Source organism: Felis catus, chromosome C1, assembly GCF_018350175.1.
Source record: "Felis catus isolate Fca126 chromosome C1, F.catus_Fca126_mat1.0, whole genome shotgun sequence".
Classification (NCBI taxonomy): domain Eukaryota; kingdom Metazoa; phylum Chordata; class Mammalia; order Carnivora; family Felidae; genus Felis; species Felis catus.
The window spans coordinates 161,606,143-161,627,076 of NC_058375.1; the positions used below are offsets into that span (position 1 = coordinate 161,606,143).

Genomic DNA, 20,934 nt, shown 5'->3' on the forward strand with positions numbered 1-20,934 from the left:
CTGGGACTGGGTCTGGCCTCCCTTCTATGTGAGAGGCTACCAGTAAACACGTGCCAAGTGATATTCAAGGACGGAGGGTCACTGGGTCCAACTTCATTCTATACAGGAAGCTCTGTGCTTTAACTTGTCTTGGGCCACAGAGCTACTTCCTGACCAGGCCTAAGACATAGCATATTCCGCCCACTTCTCTGTCCACTGCCGTGTGGTCCCTGCTCCGCATACAATTCCTGGGTAAACCAGTACCCCTCAGTAGCTCCGGGGATGACCAGCACATAAAGAGAAAAGTCATTATAAGTTAAGAACCTTCTTGAAGGCTTTTTTTAAATCTCCCAAATAAAAAGCAAAACCCACATTTCCTCAAGTATCCCAAGATGTCCACAGGGAGGGGTATCTCCAATTTGAGAGCTTGATGTTTTAAATCCATAAAGAGAATGTCTTTCATTTTACCTTGGTGGTTGAGCCAAAACTTACATTGCACAACTACAGATATTTTAATCTATCGAAAAGTGTGTTTTACTGTGAAGTCAGGCCACTGACCGTGTGTGAATCTTCAAATCCATATGTGTCCTCTCTTTCACAGTATTTTTGGGTTCAGCAGCTCGTCAGAAAAGGCAAGTAGAATAACTTACCTTCTTAATTCATGCAGTTAACTTTGCTCAGGGCATGGTCTCATCTCATTTTGTTCTGCCTTCTAATCCCTTCCTTCAGGGGACTCTTCCGAAGAGATGAGCATATATGCAAGCTTGTTTAAGGAAAACAACATTACAGGAAAGCGACTGCTTCTTCTGGAGGAAGAAGACTTGAAGGACATGGGCATTGTCTCCAAGGGGCACATCATCCACCTGAAGGTACCTCAGAGAGGGAGGACAGTTGGTTGACAATCTTTACTGAGCACCTACTATGTAGCAGACCTTGTGTCATGTCAGAGGCTGAGGATACACACGCGAGTGCAATCGGCTGTTACGGTACTGACATACTCCCATACCAGCTGATAATTAGCCTCTGCTCCCATGGGACCCCCACTCCCTCCTCATAATCCAACCCAGCACAGCAGAAGTCACCTAGATACACCTGAATATCACTCCATGCCCTCAGGAAGTCCCCAGTTCAGTGGAGAAGACAGGGATTGATCATGCAATCGTGATAAAAAGACAGCTGTAGGAAATGCCACAAAAGAGAAGTGAGGTTGAGATGAGGAAAGTCTTTTGCAAAGAAGTTGTGAAGGAGCTGAGAGCCTAAAGACAAGCAGGTGTGAACCAGGGGAAGGGGATACAGGGGAGGAGGTGTTCTGAAAGGGAAGGCACCGCCAGTGGCAAGGCTGTGGTGTGAGAGGCAGCTTAGTGGGCCGGGAGGCCCTGGAGCCGTGTTTGTCCGGTGCCTGCAGACCCGCCGTCCACCTGGGGAGACAGCTGGTGATTCCCTTAAAGGCCAGAGAGGCTGGCTGCCCATTAGGAATCCCTAAGGATGCTGGGCCTGTGCAGAGTGAAAGCTAAGCCACTGTAGTACCTAACCTCACGGGAATGTGTGTTCAGTTTGCAGGGTTTGTAATTTTGACCCGGAACGGACACACCACGTGTGTATTCTAATCCTTCATTTTCTCAGGAAATCCTAACATGTCCCCCCAGACTGAAGTCTTGAACACTTTAAAAGCTAAACCTGTTTTTGGTGCTGTTGCTTTTCTTTTCTTTTCTTTTTCTGGTAGTTTAGCAACCAGATCTGTTTCTTGGTCTTGTTTTTTAGTTACCCAAACCAAATAATTGCTGGCATCTGTGTGGACGCTGTTACTAGAGGCGTGTTTCAAGAGAGATTTTAGGATAAAATCAGTTTGTTCCCCGGACCTTCTCAACCCCATTGTGGGTGGATGGAGGGGTGGGCATAGGTTAGAAAGAAGTCAAAGAAGGAAAGGTAGAAAAAGCAGCTTCCTAGCCAAACCCTATCTCACAACGTCTCTACTAACACGTCAACTGCTTTTCCCTTTACTTGAGTTAAAGCCACCGGTGTGGCTTTTTCCTTTCTAAGGAAATCCCCTCTGAGGTCCAAAGAGAACCCATCTACTTCCGTTCTGCGAGCCCTGGGCCCATGCAAGGACTGTCCTTACAGCCCGAGCACCTGTTGGATGATGGCTCAGCCTTAACCTCACCATCTTCTCCCTCTGAGAATAGGGCAGGAAACCTCATTCATAAACATACATCTCAGAGGCTGGCAAGTAATTTAATCTCGACCTCTGGGTGTGGGCACATCCATCCTGAAAAGCTAAGCTGGCTCAGATGGGCTGCGATGGGAAAAATTATTTTCTCTAGTGCAGAGAAGTTTCAAGTTTCCAACAGAGCAGTGTGGTAAATCCTGTCCTATTTGGCAGATGACAAGTAAGATGCTCCGACCTCCCTTTCCCTCTGCTGTCTTTGAAAAAGGACCAACATTCCTTAAGGAGCTGTCAGAAGGAAAGAGGGTGGCAAGCTTTAAATCACAGAGCAATAGTGATTTAAATACCCCCAAGTGGGCCTAAGAGACAGTGCCCCCTCCATGCTGGTTGGTATCATTAGGGCAAGCAACGTCCAAACTTATTGTTGTTCAACAAATTCAGTGAATGCCTACTACCTGCAAGATTGGGCCTGTGCGGATACGAAGAAGAATCCTGCCCTTGAGGAGTGTACGCCCCAGAGAAGAGAAAACATGTACATGCAACTTCTCATGATAAAGAGTCTTGGCAGTTGGGAGGAAAGGAACCATTCATTGCCTCTGCTTGGGAGGGGCTGTGGGCGGTGGGGGGGGGGGGGCGGCCAGAGGGAAAACTTCATGGAGTGGGGAGGGTCCCCAAGCTGGATCTTGAAGAAGGACAGAATTTGGAATGCACACAGGCGCAGGAAAGGCAAGAACATGAATTTAGACAGAATAAGGAGTTCAGAGAGAAGGAAACAGGAGAGAACAGAAAAAACTGGTTCACTACAAGGAACAATAGGTGGCTGTGTCTGGTGGAAGTCTCGTGCCGCAGAGGGTGGAAGGGAGGTGAGGCCAGACCCTGGACAGTTCATGCAGGTGTTTTCCTTCATGCAGGTGTTTCATGGCTTCTGTGCAGTGGCTTCAGGCCAGTTCATGGCTTCAGGCCAGTTCATGGCTTCAGGCCAGGGGTCTGGAGTCCGACCAGCTGCAGGGAGTATTGGAAGTTTTGAGAACTGACATGATGAAAACTTTGCTTCTGGAAGTTGTGAAGTAGATTAGAAAGGAGAGGCTAGGTTTGGAAAGACCAGTTCAGAGGTTATGATACAAAGTAAGAAGGCCTAGCTAAGTGTCACGAAAACGTGAATAGAGACGGGAAGGATTCCACAGGTAACAGATCTATTTGCTGGTTCAAGAAGGAAAACTAGTGAACACACGCTGTGACACAGCGTAACTGCAAAACCATCCTGCAGAATGAAAGAAGCCAGACCCAAAGGGTCACCTAGTGTATGATTCCATTTACATGAAATATCCAGAAGATAGGCAAATCCACCTTACAGAAAATGGATTCGTGGTTGTCAGGGGCTGGGAATGTCAGGAGTGACTGCTACTAGGCACAGGGTCCCCAAATGTTTCGGAACCAGACAGAGGTACTAGCTGCACAATGCTCCGAAGGTACTAAATGCTGCTGATTCAGCACTTTAAAATGGTTAATTTCATGACAGTGAATTTCACCTCAATAAATAAATAAAAAGAAGGAAAGCACAGTGGCATGTACACGCCTGACCACAAACAGTCTTCCAGTGGGGAAGTTTTCTCTATTTGACGGACAATGGGCCTTCAAGAAGGATGCATGTGGCAAGGAGACGTCCTAGGAGCCTAGGCAGGAGGAAAAGAGGAATGCCCACCCAGGAAGTAGGAAAAGGAGGAGAGAATGGTGTTACAGAAGCCAAGGGTTAAAAAGCTTTATAAAAAAAGAGTCTAATGCTGCACAGAAGCCATGAAACACCTGCATGAAGGGAAAGCCCTCACTGGAGGCAGCTGGTTGGGGTAGGGTCAGTGCAATGTCCTCTGCTCATGAAGCAGAGTATCTGCCCTGAGCTCCAAAACAGAGAGCAGACCAGTATCGGGGGGGACCCAAGACTCCCCTGAAACTCATGGATGAGAATGCATATGTGCATAAAGACAGTTCCCAGAGAGGTGAGTCTCAAAAGTCAGGCGGTCCACCTAACTGCCAAAGCCACAGCTAGGTTACTGGCCACTCACGGGAGACTCAGCCAACACGTGACACTCTTAACTCAGCCGGGTTGTGGGTATTTCTGACAAATAAGCTTGTATGACAGAGAAGGATTAAGAGAAAAGGATGATGGAGGCTTGTTCTGGGAGGTCCTGCAAACATTTGTGGGGATATGAGGACAAATAATGCTTTGAGCTGGGCGTCTGGGGATAGGACACCAGGTGAATACCTCCAGACTAAAGGAGCCTTCCTGGTACTTGTCAGGCATGTTACACACACACACACACACACACACACTCACACACACACACACAGACAATGAGAATGTGCCCTCCATTCTCTGCTGTCACCAAGGAAAGCACAATCATCGCTGTGTACTTTCTCAAAGAGACTCTCAACCCTTAAATGGTAGGTCATGAAACTAAACAGTCTTTCTACCTACCCCTCTGCCACTTCGTTGTCCCTTGAAACCTGTCTCAGCATCCTTCTTCCCTGTGCCTGGAAGCCTTCACGTGGAGGGGCCATGCGGAGGGAATGGGGCTGAACATCCGTAAGTGTTCATTACATTGTCAAGTGTCAACAGCTTTCATTTCACTTTGAAAAATGCATCTAATTTTTCTCACATTGGCACTTTCTTACTCTCTACGTGATACGTTCTGTTCACAGAAAAGCTGGATTATACCTGAGGAGTATAAAAAAATAATTTAAATGGTTGCCCTTTCCTTCAAGAGTTCTTTGTGCTTCAGTGGGGGCAGGGGGAGCATTGGACACATACCCATAGTAAAGCCCTTACCATGCAATAAACCCTTTAGTGAGATTTCAGCCTTAATGAAAGTCTCTGGTGATATATTCATGTTCTTTGTTGTTTTTCCCACAGTTACTCAGGGTGACAACTGCATTCTGCACACTACAACATTAACTTGCCGCCAGTATACTCTACCAGTGTTTGAAGAATGGTTTTATTTACTGTGTACTCTTAACATCTTTAAAATATCTGCCTGTTCCATTAAATAATTATGAACTACCTAGAATACTCTGAACAGCTTTATTCTCAATAGATGTTGGATATTAACATCCCCAAGATATTTTATGGGCTACATAAAGAGTGCCTTTATATGTGCACAATAATTTAAATCCTCTCTTGGCACTATCGGATCATTAATAAAGTCATGTTTTTTTGTTTTTGTTTTTGCTTTTACAGTCAGCCATTGAGAAATTAACTCACGATTACCTAAACTTATTTCACTTCCCACCACTGATTAAGGTAAGTAAGGTGTTTTTCTCACCGAGAATGGGCTACTTTATTGATGTATGCACCTGCTACATCCACACCTAAATTTGCCAATGTCGGGAATTGTTGTTTGAAGCAAACTTTAATTATTGTCTAACAAAAGGCCCTTTGAGTGAAGCTTAGGATGTGCATAAATTCAACATGCTTGATTCCTACAAGTTGAAATATTAACAGTGTATTCATGATAAGAACAACACATGTCACCTTAGTGACACAGGGATGTTAAATACTAACATTGTAGATTAGTACAATGGCCTGCCACCTGTCTCCAGAAACCTTTGTCCAGCACATAAGTCACTAAAGGAATTCACATAGTAGGGCTCTGGATTATCTACCACTTGCATTGGGTGCAGGGGGTAGGAGATGTCTTGTTTGAATAACGTATTATATTTGACTTATTATTTTGAATCCAGTCTACAAGTATATGGCACATGTTTTTATACAGTACGTGTTTGCAATTAATACACAGAGCTCTTCTCATTCACTAACTATGGTTTTCCACCTCTAAACTCCAGAAGGTTCATTTTGTTTCTTTTCTTGGCCCTTCACCTTCATCTGTTCTAGCAAGTACACAGTTCCTCTTTGGGAATTGCTTGCAAATATCTTGAGTGTTAAGAACTCTCAGAGTGAAGTCTCATAGTGCATCTCCAGTTGCTAAGTGCATTGCTAGAGTAAAACTGTACAATGCAAGATGCATTGTGAAACATGTAAGACAGTGACATTCAATTTGTAGTGCATGAGATAAGTCGTGTGGATGTTCTCAAAGGCTTAAGATGTCATTTCTCTTGCTTTAAAGAATTGTCATTTGTAGCTTGATCCAAATTATCAAACATTAAACAATAGGTTAGCATGGAAACACTAGTACTGAGAAATCATCTCTTCTATATGAAATAAAAAAAAAGACACTACATACTATTTAGAGTAAATAGTGCTTGGTTTTCTGTTTTAGGACTCAGTAGATGAACCTAAAGAAAATGAGGAAAAAATCGTGAACCTTGAACTTGTTTTTGGTTTTCACTTGAAACCAGGAACTGGCCCACAGGTAAATCACATATTAAGTCTTTTGGATAAATTTCGATCTAATTTACTATTTTTCTCTCTTGGAACTCTGTGATTTCATACACCTCCCCCCCCCATCCCCAACCAGCAGGTAACTCAATTATGAGTAAAGTACATGGGCTTTAAAAAATAGAATTTACTTGAAAGGCTGCCAGGGGTGCCTGGGTGGCTCAGTCAGTTAAACATCCCAACTTCAGGTCAGGGCATGATCTCACAGTTCGTGAGTTTGAGCCCCACATCAACTCACTTGCTGTCAGCACAGAGCCCACTTCCAGTCTTCTGTCCCCCTCTCTCTCTGCCCCTCCCCCACTCTTTCTCTCCCTTTCCCTCTCTCTCAAAACTAAACATTAAGAAAAATAAAAAGAAAAAAAGAAAGAAACAAAAAGAAAGGCTGCCAGCCACCTATGTAATCCAGTCTTGGAATCTTACTCTCTTGTTCAGCTGAAGAGTCCTGTGTGAGACTACCCAAACCCTCAGGGAAACTCACAGCAAAGCATTGGGGGGCGGCGGGGAGGATGCCAAAGTGATAGTTGATGCTGTTGGGCCTCGAGCATCTCATCTTCTGGTGTCTGTTTTATAACAGAGTAAAACAACACTGAGAGTAGAACTGTAGGCAATATGGAAACCCAAAGTATCAGCTCTAAATAGGGCAGAAGGGCATTTGACCAACACTTATTCAATCAGGCTTTCGCTATATGTTAATTTTAGAGTATGGCAAAATTACTTGACCCAGGGGGCATATGAACTGGAATCACAACAAGTTTGTGTTACTTTGGATTACCATAGATAGGCAGTAATGATAACTTATATTAATGGACCACATATTGTGTTCCAGGCACACAGTACTGAGACATAAATGCTACTTCCCCCTATTTTACAAGTGAGGAAACTGGGGCTCTGAAAAGGTTAACTAACTTACCCAAGGGTTACCTGGCTAGCAAGCAGAGAGATGAGGCTTTGAATGCGGGCCTCTCTGATCCCAGAACGAAGCTCTTACTTACGGCACCGTTTGTACCTTTCTTTGGAGGCAGCAGCTAAGAGACCTTGTGAGTATAGCTCCTTACAACCCATAGCCAGTTGCTCTGGGAGTGCTAGCCTAGGCTCAGCTAGCCCACTGGCCTGTCCCTAATTATGCTGTGCATACCCCAGGCCATTCCTGAAACCAGTGTTTGGGAGTGACTGGAAATGGTTTTGAGGGGGTAAACACTTCAAAAGATACACTTTCTGGACTCCTGACAGTGTCCTGCCTGCACCACTACGGATATATCGGTGCTTTTGCTGAATGGAAATCTTTATCTCCCTGGTTTTGCCATAGAAGCTGGTTGAGTTAAAAAAAAAAAAAAGCAGCAGCAGCAGCAGCAGCAGCTGGTTGAGTGAAAGGTTTCTCATATACGAGCACTTTCCTTTCTTCCTGTGATGGGTCATGGTCTAGTCATTCCTGTTGTTAGAAGCAGCTACAGAAAGTGGGGCAGTAAGATCCTCTCTACAACAACAACCAGGCACCCTTCTAGCCCTGAGATTCTGTGGCCGTGGGCACTCCCAAGTCCATGTGATGGTAAACAAATCACACATTTTAATTTGTTCTCTTTGATGTCCTCGACTCCATGGCACTTAGTACTCTTTGTTTAAACCATCGTATGGCTTGTAGGTGGTGAAAGAAGAGGGAAGAATGTTTTTTGAGAGAGACTTGTCAAATTTAGTCTCAACCAAGAAAATAACTTGCAACTAACAAAGAAATGACTTGTTAATATGGAAAACTAAAAAATATCTTCTGTAAACATTTGCAAGGTATAAAGGATACTGGAGACCAAATACAGTGGTTTCGTTTTGTCCACAGTTGTGTAGCCTTCTCAAGCCGTAGGTTTTCACGAGGCCTAAAGTCACTGCAGCTTTTGACAGCCTATTGATCCTTGATCATGCCTACAGTCATAATTTCAATACATTTACACCATGCATTCAGCAGACGTTTACTGAGGACCTGGCTCTCTGCTAGGTCAGAATACAAAATCAAAAAGTACAGTCCCCGGCTTGCAAGGAACCCATCGCTGATTGGAAGAAATAGACAAGATCAGTGAATGGTTTTAGTACAGAATGACGCCTTTTTTTTTTTTTTTTTTTAACAACATCAAGCACATCATTCAATGGAAGCACACTGGCTGCACATTGAAAGCAGATGCATAGAGGGGTCAGAGAGGATCTTAAGGTCTTTTTGGTAGAAGTGATGCTTCAACTAAAAATTTAAAACCATTAGGAATTATTAGGCAGGGAGAAGACATGAAAGGCAAAAGGCATAGCTAGCATCTGCAAAAGATGTATGAAGTATGAAGCCAGGAAGACACAGGGAGCTCTTCTTTAGGCTAATTTCTATGGGACTGCACAACTCACTTCAAGCATCACTGCCTCTGGGACTTAGCACGAAGCAGGGGGACGAGTGTGGTGAGAGTTAGGCCATAATAGTGGCTGGTGACCAGAAAAAGAACGATGTTAGGTGCTAAACTAAGGAGTTTTAAAAGTTTTAAGCTGGGAGTAGATAGGATCAGATTTATGTTTTTAAAAGATCTCTCAGGGGCACCTGGCTGGTTCAGTTAGAGCATGCGACTCTTGATCTTGGAGTTGTGAGTCCAAGCCTCATGTTGTGTGTAGAGATTACCTAAAAATAAAATATAAAAATTTTTTTTAAGTAAATAAATAAAATATCTCTAAAAAGCACAGGGGAGGGTCAACCGGAAAGAGACCAGGCTAAAGTGAGAAAGACCCATTAGCGGGCAATGCGACAACCAGGTTAAAGGGAACAAGGAGAGGAGGCTATGGCAGTGCCATGGAAGCGCCAGGAGTCCAAGGACCTCGAGACGCAACTGCTCAGACTGGGTCACCAGCTGGAAATGGTGTAGGGATGGGAGAGGAGCCAGGATATTGCCAGGTTTCTAGTGTGGGCAGCTGGGCAGATGATGTTATAACATAACAGATCAAAAAGTGAAATGTACAATGTGGATGTCATGCCATGGTGCTAAAAGTATAAAGAAGTGACTGGCGGGCTCCGTGCTGAGTGTGGAGCCTGCTTAAGATTCTCTCTCTGTCCCTCTACCCCTCTCTCCAGCTCAGGCGCTCTCTCTCTCCCTCTAAAATTTAAAAAAAAATTTTTTTTCAATTAAAAAAAGGACTGGAATGGATGAGGTTAACCAGGAAAAGCTTTTTTGGAAGGGGTGAGTTTTAAAGCAAGGTTTGAAGAGGTCCATGGTCATTTGCAAATAACTTCTGAATATAATGTTTAAAGCTTCTACTTAGTACTTTGTTCTAAAGAGCTAAGTTATTTCATAAATGTCATCTCATTTATCCCCTTGGCATTTCTGTGAGATGCTTAAGGTATAATATTGTCATCACTGATCAGGAAACAGAGAGCAAGAGGAAGTGTGTGACCAGCCTTAGATGGGGCGAGGACAGAGCTGAGACTGGAAATTCCATCTTTATCATTACCTTCTTATTAAACATGTGCTAGCTCACATACCTGTCCCAGGAGATTTAAGCCATCTGTACATTTTCATAAAATAATCCTAGAATAAATCACTGTCCAGTTCTAAACTACCCAGTTATGCCAGCCTGTACCCTAGCATTATGAAACATTTCCCCCACATATTTGAAATTCCAATTCCCCACATGAAAACCGACCTTGACCTTGACCTTATTGCCTTAACCTTTAAAGGTGGAACCCAAGAAAAAAGGACATCCTCAAAATCCCAACTGAGTTCTCATAAACCCATCGTCACAGAAACGGTGAAGCCTTTCCGTGACTAGAATAAGTTACTAGACGACACTGATGCTCTGCAAGTTGTCTCCAAACCGGGCTTTGCATATCAGGGAGATCTGCTTGACCATTTCACCTTTCCTTTTACAAACAAAATGAAAGATGCATTCTAATTACAATTACAACCTCCGGGAATAATACAGGACAGTGACCTTATGAAGAAATAGCAGCTCCATTTTCCCATCGCATCTGAAAGGGACCACCGGTTCCACAACCACTTAAAATTAGTATGTTGCTTCAGTACCTGCCCTGCCAGGAGAAAACGGTGAAAATATGACCTTATCCACAAATAACAAATACATGTAGAGGAAAAGCCTTTCATTGTAAGACCGGTCAACCTTTTGTTTTAAGAATTCAGATGCAATGCTGGTTTTTAGCCTCATTTTACAACCAGATGGATTCTGGCACAAAAGTGAGGTTGACTTGCTCAACTGAGGAAAGCCATTCACGTCTGAGCGCCTACGTGCCTGCTATCGTGGCCAGGGGCCACTGCATGACGCCTTGCTGTGATGTGTCTTTACTGCCTCGCCCTCTGGATAAGCAGGACCTCAGCAGACCAAAGCCCCATGCACATTTACAGGATTCTCGCACTAATGAAGTATGCTTTTCTTCTTTCCTTTTCGAGGCAAACTGGCAGGGAAGATAGGATTGGACCAAAGGCTTCGCTGGCCATTTAAATTAACAAAATCTGAGAATGGGGTTTACCCATGTATTTTACCTACTTCTAACAAGTAAATTATTAAATAATGCTATATATTGAGGCAAACTTGAACTTGAAATTATGACAGTAGAATTGGCAGAAATTGGGTCTTTCTCAGCTCAAAGTTTTCCTGTGCTCAGATTTGAAATGCTTGTAATAATTATTTCATACCTTTGCCAGACACTGTGGTAAGTGCTCTGCAAACATTCTTCTCGCATAATTGTTATAAGCCACCATCACAGTGAGCACTATCCCTGTATCATCTCCAAGAGAAACTGAGGAAGGAAGAGGCAAAGTTCCTTACCCAGAATCCCCACCTATTTAGGGGCAGATCTAGTCCAAAGACTCAACCACTGTGTCATACTGCCCCTTTCTAGAAAGTAGCATCATCCCTAAAATAGATATATTGGTAATAAAAAGATAATTTGGGGGGGGGTCACCTAATAGTAAATTACCATCTTTTGTTTTGTGTGGGAAATGCCTTGTTTTGTAATCTTAAGGCCTTCCACTTGGCACAAAAGGAAAAAGGTTTCTGGAATCTCAGATAGCTTCATGCACCGCCCCCTCCCCCCCCAGGGTGGCAACCATCCTTTCTTTCACTAAAATATTCAGCTCCATAGAGTTTATTATTATATCTCATATAAACTTGCCAGTCAGGAATATTGATTCTCAAATTGCCAAGGAATAAACTATCAAATCACCCAGCAGTTTTCTCACCAAGAAACTTTCTGAGACTGTGTCATAAAAATTTAAAATCAGGGTTATGAAGGAAGTATCTGGGGAGCCCATGCTTTCCTTGCGTGTACTGGACAGTCACAGACGTGGTCCCTGGAGTCCCTACCCCCACCCCCTCCCCTCCACATGGAAACCTGTGGGTCTAAGTTGATGACCCACAGCACTCAGGGGAGAAGCCTGGGAAACACCACCCTGTCTCTGCCAGCACCCTGGCTACGCGGACCCCAAAATAGACACAGGCTTCTGGACTCCTGTACCTCCTACATCTGATTTCCTTTTGAGCAGTATTCTGATGGAGCAAGTGAATAAGGAAGACAAAATAAAGAGGAACACAATTTTGAAGGTATAGAAGCAGAGTAACAGCCCCCATCAGAGTCCAAGGCTTCTTCCGTTCACCCTGCCCCCGCCCCTTCTTGCGTGCGTCACGGGTAACACGGGGACCCCTTCTTCCACACCTTACCAGAAGCAATTCAGTCAACAGTTCTGCTTCTCTGTTCATCCTCTCTAGGTTAGAAACACTGCTTGTTACAAATACTTCCCACCTACTATTGTGCTGTTAGGTCTTTATTATTGGATCACTTATAAAATGTTGCATTTAATAAACAATTGAATCTCCAGGCCCTTTCTCAGAGCATTGTAAATATCAAAAACTGTCAAATGGGGCTTTTTTTCCTATTGTGTAATTTTTATAAATGGATAAATAAAGTAACAGAGCACAAAGGATTTTGTAAGGAAGAAAAAAAAACCCCAACACTTTTTGTAAATTTCAGAACAGCTAAAAGCAATGCTTTACTTTGATATATCTTGCATTTATTAAAAATGCAGTGTAAAGAAGCTGATTTCCTATGATCAACTCTTTCTTAGGGGATAAACATATGCACACACACATGTCCGTGTGCCTAAGTATATGGGCTTGTAGTGGCAGGGTTCTGTAAGAAATACAACTTTTAATTGACAGCCAGGGAGCAAATGCAGCTTAGAATATGACTGCATGAACTTGCTGCATATTTCTAATCACAGTGGGGCTACACTTCATCACACAGGTCAAGCAGCTGCTTACAGGCCCAGAGCAGAGCTGCTAAGCACATACTTGCTGATAGATGGATAATCACATGTAGAAACGGCACACCAGAAAATGTCTAACAATGGGAGAAAATGGCCCTGACTTGTAGTGTTTGTGGATCTCCATGGTATAAATATTTTCACCAGGGCCAATTACCGATCTGATGTCCCTGAACTTGAAGTTGGGAAGAGGTGTGAGCAACCAGCTTGTGAGGGCGGCTCCAGCACACCACTGGATCCCTCGTGGCCTTCTTCATCAAGACCCTGAATTCCTTTTAAGATAGTGAATGGCAAGGAAGTACACGTGATAAAACATAGGTATGACTGCATGACAAATACATATAGCTGGTTTCCAGCTATAATAATATGTGTAGTTAGCTCACAGAGAGGTCTAGTTTCCCACCGAATCCATAGATGGCTCAGATCTCCTTGGGTTGCCATTGGCTCATACAGATACACTGACTCTATTATAGGATTTCAAAAATTAGGATTTGAGTTTGTAGAGAGTAGGAATATACTACTTATGGAAACAGAAACAAAATTTAAATTTGTGATGGTCTTTTAAAAATATTTGAATAGCCACAGTTGTTGACTCCATTGATGACAGGACATCTTTGCTTTCGAAGGTTTTCCAAAGCCACTGAAAGAAGGAAGACTGTGATAACTCAAAATGACTTGTGTTTTCTGAACCAAAAACTAGGTCTTGAGAATAATCAATTATAATAGGGACTGATTATCTGAAATGAAATTAAAAGCACTGCGTTGGAAAAGCAAAGATGTACGACAACCATCTCAATCCCGTACGTCAGGATCTGGGCTGAGAACAGCTCAAATGGTAAACAATGCCTACCAACCAGGTCAGTGGTTTTTCTTCAAAGGTCATTAATTTTTGGCATCATCTCTGAAGTCACGGCAAGGGAGGGGAATTTAGTAGTCAGAAGAGCTGTTTTTATATTTTGAGTGTCCTGGGTAAAAGTCAATTTGCAGCCCATTTGTTAGCGTTTAAAAAAGCTTATAAGCAGTAATTAGGTAAGCTAGAACACCTTCTATGTTGTTCAAGAAACTCAGTCTTGAGAATAGATTCTGAGTTATTCAAAATCAATAGCAAGACTTACTCTTTTTTTTCCAAGGTGAATACCCAGTACCTTCCAATTTTAAAAAGAGTTTAAAAAAAATGAAAAAGTCCTTTCCAAACATGTCAACTAACATCTGAACCATTTCAGGTAGTGTGTAATGCATCATATGAGAGTACGTCTCACTTGATTTCTTTTACTTTATTTTAACTTCATCCCTAAAGCCCTTTTTTCATACATAACTCGAATAACAGCCCCCCAAAAGGCAATATAACAACCTTATCTCTACTGGTGTCTAGCTGGCACCAGTCTGCCCTGACCTTAGACACAAGCCATTGTTAAGGGTATAACGCATTTACATATTTTGCAATAAAACATCAGTTATTTGCATTACTGTGTCAAGTTTTATTTGATTCTTTCACCTAAAAATGACTCATTTTCCTTTCTTGTATTTTAAAAACCAACTACTCTAAGCTTGTTTGAGAATAATCAAAAATTGCCCATTTAGCTAGAAGTCATTTTCTTTTCAAAAGGCAAATGTTATTTAATCTTTCAGCTGTTCATTGTGCCATCATAAATACTTTCTTTTCAGCACAGTTGTGGGGACTGAAATGAGCCCACTAATTGCCTCCCATTTCGACTGACATGTGGTGGTTTAGTGGAAAGAGAACACAGCAGGGAGAAGGAAATAGGAGGCTGAGAAAATGAGAGCTAATTATTTTCACTGCCTCATGTCAGGCTCTGTGTCAGCCTTGTTTTTACAAACTGGAAGGTTTAGCACTAAATAAAACAAACTGGCGTCATGTTTTTATATACTGGCAGTGTCATGGAAGCAGCTGCACATCTCAAAGACAATATAATGCCTGCGTTCGCATGGACACCATCTGACAGACACTGTGAGCCACGGCTAATGAGGACATCACAGTGGTGCCAAGTGAAAGGTGCTGAATTATGTATGATTCTTCATCAGTACAGCAATAGTCCTGTACATCATTATGAGACATTGTTTTGCTGAAGAGATTAAAACATTCTTAGTTCCAGACCCTGCAACCTATACGCGCTGAAAGAGGTTATTAATGGAATTTTTAGGGAGAGTTTCTTGTGGATTTCTTTTTGGTTGAAAAACAAATCTCGCGGGACAAAGCCGTGATGGGTCATGACACCGTATAGATAAAGAAGAGAAGCAAATTAACCATACTTGCATTATCTTCTTTTTAAAGGCAGCATAATAAAATAGAGAGTAGCGGGGTTATACATAATGATAAATAACCCAGGTGCTATCATGGGATGTTCCACTCTCCTGCCTTTAAAACAGCAGGTTTCAGCAGCTGAGCTAGATAATAGCAACGCATGTAAAGAAGCCTTCGGAGGCCTAAATCATCAACATCTTACTACTTTTAATACCAGCATGACCAACATTTCTACCGCATTTTTATTTCATCTTGCGTTACTTCTTACATTTTCCAACAGTCACCTGCTAAGAGACTGTTTCCCTTCCCCCCCGCCCCTCCCTTCTTGAATCTTAAAAAGTTTATTTCAACCTCTATTTTAGATTTTAAAACGTTTCCTCAGTACAGGCCTTTTTAAGGTGGAGAGGCCTCTTTGCTAGAATCCTGAGCAATCGCTGGTGGTTTCACTTTCTCTCCTCCCTGGGGGAAGGGGGTGAGACGGAGACGGGATTTTAAAACTCAGTGCCTTTACCATTAGACGGGGCATGCCCAGGAACTAAATTGTGGCCCCGGCGCAGCTAAGCGCACTTGCCGCAAATCGCTACATTTTCTGAGTCTCAGTCTACCCATCTGTAAAGTGGAGACATGGCTGTCGACAACAGGGTAAGGCTGGAAGGGTTAAATAACACGGACAAATCTCAACAACATTATGCCAAGTGAAAGAAGCCAAACATAGACAAGTACATACTGTAAAGTTCCAATTTTGCCAGGTTCTAGAGCAGGCAAAATTAATCTATGGTGAGAGAAATGAGAAGAGTGCGCACCTCCCCTTGTGTCCCTGCCAGGCAGGGACAGGAGACTTTCTAGGGTTGTGGGAATATCTGGCTTGTGGGGGTGGTTACACTGGTATGTACACAGGTCAAAATTCACTGAACTGTGCACTTAAAAATCGGTTCATTTTACTGTTTGCAACGTATATACTTCAATTAAAAAAAAAATCTACCAAAAATGTTTTTATCTGTAACCTTCAGGTAGAAGTGATCTGTAGAAGGCTGAAAGCCTAATGTGGGGTCTGTTTCCTTCTGAAATGTCCTGAATAATCTTGTTCCTAGAGTCTCTCTGACTTACCTACACTGTTCACATTTGCAGTAATATTTGAGTGGAGGGGGGGAGGGAGGGAGGGAGGGAGAGAGGGAGAGAGGGAAATATCGTTGTCTCTGAACTGCCCAGAACTTGAAACAATATTTAAAGTTAATTTCTGTGCTATCTTCAATCCCTTTTTCTACTCGTAAAATTTACCTCTATATGGATCATTTCTTTGTACTCCCTCCCTCCCATCTTTTTTTTTTTTTTTTTTTTTGTGGGAGGGAGAAGGGATGTCTATGTTTGGAATCACTTGTTCTAGCTTGGAACTCCAAAGAATTTTAAACAGCTTGCAAAGAATGTAATAGTGATTTCTCACAAAGAGATACTTAATCTAGCATTAACTGAGTGTTGTTTGGGGTTTTATCTTCACAGTGTTAAGAGTTTCTGTTTTACTTGGCCAGTAATCTTAATTCAGAAAATTTTTTAACATAATTGGCAATACAGAAGCAGTTCAGATGGAATGCTTTCTCCTCCTCCATTAACCACACACTTGATTCTAAAATTATCCAGGTATTTCAGCAGCTGCCCAGATAAATAGTACATATCCTGGGCACCCAACGGAGCTGTCTTTTCATCAGTTTCCAATGCAAAAACTCCCCTCTTCCCAACAAAATTCCATTCATTTCTTGTAGATTTGCATGGAGAGGCAGATGATCCAATTAGTGGGAAGGTTTGGATTACCATTTTTTGCTATTCAAAGCCAAGAACATCCCAGGGCCCAGTACCGCTCCTGTGCCAGTGCCTTTTTCCTACTGGTTAGTAAGAGCATTCCCTAGAAATGTGCATCAAGATACAAATTTGAAGAGTGAGACTGTGGGAATCTGGTCATGGGACAGAAATCCACAGTAGTCAGGACCGGTCCCCATGATCTGCTTGTGCAACTAGATGGGAGCGGGTTTTTTCTGGTTTGAAAAGTGGAAGTCATGCCGGGCCACAAAGCCTAAGCCAGGGCTGGCGGAAAGTGTTTGTGATTCCAAATACTGGCCAGAGAAATCAAGAAGAGGAGCATAAAGACAGTGGACTGGCACCATATGCACTTTTAACAAGGATCTTTGTCGATAATGGAGGGAACATAGGCTATGCTGGACTTATTAGAGACTCCGTATTTCAGTCTCTGCCATGGAGACTTATAAAGAAATTCACCGACATAGTCTTGACTGTTTGTTGACTCTGGAAGATGGAACTCCCCTGCACTGTAATTCTTACTTCTGTTTAACCCACAACAAGGAAAAGTTCCAGATTCAGAAAAGATTGAGGATTTGGAGACCTGCTCCTCATAGCACCAGGAGACTACCTTAGATCAGTTCCGAACTCCATCTCCTTCTGTCTGTGAGATCTTGGTCAGATTTCCCCATCTCTCTATGCTTCAGTTTCCTCATCAAGATAAGGCTCTCAGGCTGTCAATCCCATTTCATAGCCACCGTCCTCCAGACATCCGATGGTTCCTATTGGTAGGGTCGCATTAGGACCTGCTGAAGCAGGAAGGGGCAGAATTGGTGTTCTATAATCCATCTATGTGAGAAGATACAAGTTTATTCCTTCTTCTGTTTATTTCATAAGACCAGTCATTGTTATGGTGCCACTGTCTACATCTTTTTTTTTTTTCCAACACTGATACCAGACTTTGGTGCCCTCTGGGTGCCCAAGTAAGATGCTCTGACCGCACCTGCCTACTCTGGCCAGAGCCCTTGTCTAAACACTCTGTACCTTCTCGCTTGTCAAAGCTTACTCAACTTCTGGCCCATTCCCTTAGATCGCTGCTAGATGGTGGGGTGGCTAGTCTAATAAACTAATTGGAGCTGTGTTGGTGACTAATGTTGGTAATGATAATTACAATTGCTCCTTTCCAAGCTCCTTATTTGGCTCTGGCACTGTGCTGGGCACTTTATTTACATTATCTCATTTAATCCTCACTCAACATACTTGTGAATAGAAACACCAAGGTCCAAACAGGTTATATAAGTTGGCTAAGGTTGGGGGGAAAGTGACAGAAATGGAATTCAAGCTCCGGGAGCTGGACTTTCAGCTGTCATCTTTCATCTCATTCCCTGCTACTCCCCCAGTCATGGCTTAATGTATACTCTTTTTCTATATTATTTCTATCTTAATCATCACCATCAACCCTTTAAACCAAATGAGTAACAGGGCCATTTCAGACTGCCAGGGGTGAAATGGTTTTGGGAAAGAAGTCCTTTCGGGCCCCCAAAAGCTCTCAGAATGCAGAGCTGTCTGCTTTTGATTTCTGCCTGTCAGGACTGCGAGTTGTTCACAAGAGTGAACAAGTCCAAAGTGACTCTTGAATGTTTCCGATTCATAAATCAATACCCACATTTCTGTCACTCACATCAAGCCCAAATCAATAGTTCACCCTGGTAAAAGTGAATGGCTTTTACATCTGAGCCCACATTCCCACTACCTGGTTCCTACCACTACCAAGAAACTGAAAAGGCAGCAATTTTGCACGTAAGATCCTATATTAGGCTCATAAATATGTTGTTACTTTTAGCGATGTTCTTGATGATTTAATTCATGTTACTGCTATGAAAACCTTTTCAGTGATCGATTGGTCAAGAACTCATCACATGGCATCCTGTCTCTGTTGGGTCCTGTAGAATTCAATACTTTGTTTAAATCCTGGTAGTTGTGAGCAATGCAATTCATTGACAACTTAATGACTCGCTGTGTAGCAAAAATGCAGAGAATACCTGCGGGTAATAGGAAATTGAGCAGAATTTAAAGAATTCCATGACTTGATTTGAGGGTTACTTTTCTTAACTAGGCAACAGTGAAATCACAGATGCCCCCCCCCCAAAAAAAAAAACCTAGCATTATGTCAGGGCACTGACAGATTAAGTTAATAATTGAAGTGAACACTGCATATTTTCTTTCCCACCCAGGTTTGTAATTTAATGACATGGATAATGCCCCCCTTGTCTTACAGTGCCTTTGAGTATAGTTTTATTGCTTCTGTCGCTATCTTTTATGGTTCAGGCAAAAGCCTTTCTTTCAGATAAGAGAAAGAATTTGAAAAGTAAAAAGGTCTATAACCCTATTATGGGGACCCTTGTTTTTCCAAGTTGGACTCTGGGGAACAGGGAAGCAGTTGCTGCAGGAGAGGACCTGCGGCCACTTGCTTTTTCAGTTGTATTAGCAAAATCTTCCCTGGTCCTTCCCCCACTTGCCTGTTGTCAATAGCTGGTCCCATTGTGGAGCTCTGAGAACCGCCCAGTGAGTACATCCTGCCGCCTCTCCCAATTGCCCTTCCCTATCGGCAGCTTCTCCAACTCTGGAGCCAGGCGGCCTTGTGCTATTATAATCCCACCTCTACCACTTAATGGCCAGGAGACCCTAGGAAAATTCCTTTATTTACCTGAGCCTCATTTTTCTCACCTAATGGGAAAATAAACCTAACTTGCAGGGTTACTGTGGATCTCAAACAAAAATAGCACAAAGTACCCAGCAGCATGCCTGGAGCAGATTAAGCACACCAGCAATGTGAGTTCCCACCTGTCAGCAACCCCTTCTCAACAGAGAGCTCCTCTGAGCGTGTGCACAGGCCGGTCTATGGCAGGCCTGAGGTCAAGGAGAGTTCTCAGGCTGTGAGGTGGGAGAGCCGAGGGCCTCGGGCATTTAAACACAGCCTGAGGTCTTTCACCTGTGATTTGGCTAACTTCGTTCCAAAACTGGACAGGCAAAAGAAACAGAACTAAGTCACCTCATCTTTCCTAAGGCTTTTTATTCCAGCCACTGCTTGAGGAGGCTCTTGCCATGTCAGAGAAGTGCAGTCATGACTTCAAATAGTCATTATACTGCCCAGTTACCTCAGGGCTCCTGCTGCCCGGGGAGCAGCCCCAAAACAGAGAAATAACTGAGAGATCTGTCCATTCTGAGTGACTGATCTGACTTCTGTTAACCGAAAACTGGGTTTTCACATTACTGAATAGACCTTTTCCTTCACTAACTGGCTCTCCATCTTGTGAATGTGGTTGGGCAAAGAGGGTGACTGCCCTCAGGCACGTGCCCTGCTTGGTTGTGCAATTTATCTAGAAGTTTTCCTAAAACAAAGGGCTCCCCCAGCTTTCTGCTGAAGCCAACAGGTTTTCAACAGCCTCTTTGTTAGTGCTTTTCCATAATAATTTTGTCTGAGCTTGCTCAGGAGACATTCCAGGTCTACTCCTATGAGAGCATTTTCTAGTTTCAGCATGTAAGGTGCTCACTACATTATCCTTAACCTCTCAGAATCCTTCATTCTTCAAGTAACGTAAAAGAGAAGGTGAATTTATGGTTCAGGGGTCAAATTTGGTGCAAAGACATGGCGTATTTCTCCTTTTCATTGCACAGTGTTTATCTGCCAACATTTTTATTATTATTCATACAGCCAAGTTAAAAAAAATATTTATAATGAATCCTCCCCTACCCGCTAAATGCAACCATTAGCATTTTATTCTACTTGCCTTATCACATAGATGTCCATCTATCACTCTAGCCATATACCAATCTTCATTTTTTTGATGCAAGTCAAAGTCATTTGCAGACACCAATACACTTCCTCTTAAATATCTCAGTACGCTAGAGTTCAAGAAGAAATGCACACATCTTAAGTACACATTCGCTGAATTTTGACAAATGCATATGCCTATATGACTCAAACCCCTGTGAACAGCGTATTAGCCCCCCATAAAGTCTCACCATGCCCCTTACCAGTCAATCCCCATCTGCAGAA

The 20,934-nt window shown here is 42.8% G+C and overlaps 1 protein-coding gene and 1 long non-coding RNA gene across 22 annotated transcripts in view; one reads left to right on the forward strand and one right to left on the reverse strand.

Annotated features, from left to right (window-relative positions):
* MAP3K20 (mitogen-activated protein kinase kinase kinase 20) overlaps positions 1 to 20,934 on the forward strand; it is a 193,928-nt gene that overhangs the window by 160,133 nt on the left and 12,861 nt on the right. For all 3 annotated transcript variants that reach the window (XM_006935367.5, XM_023259463.2, XM_003990872.6), the window contains exons 13-16: positions 581 to 611; positions 709 to 848; positions 5,376 to 5,438; positions 6,415 to 6,507. In XM_006935367.5, the coding sequence (XP_006935429.1) occupies positions 581 to 611; positions 709 to 848; positions 5,376 to 5,438; positions 6,415 to 6,507 (327 nt within the window). The remainder of the gene's footprint in view (positions 1 to 580; positions 612 to 708; positions 849 to 5,375; positions 5,439 to 6,414; positions 6,508 to 20,934) is intronic.
* The window catches only part of LOC102901678, a 128,494-nt gene that overhangs the window by 37,206 nt on the left and 70,354 nt on the right, over positions 1 to 20,934 (reverse strand). For 14 of the 19 annotated variants that reach the window (XR_006583318.1, XR_006583315.1, XR_006583317.1 and 11 more), the window contains 4 exons: positions 17,506 to 20,780; positions 7,012 to 9,174; positions 6,379 to 6,430; positions 630 to 4,856 (listed from right to left, as the gene is read on the reverse strand). This is a non-coding gene — a long non-coding RNA (uncharacterized LOC102901678). The remainder of the gene's footprint in view (positions 1 to 629; positions 4,857 to 6,378; positions 6,431 to 7,011; positions 9,175 to 17,505; positions 20,781 to 20,934) is intronic. The other 5 variants (XR_006583309.1, XR_006583303.1, XR_006583307.1 and 2 more) reach the window with 5 other exon arrangements.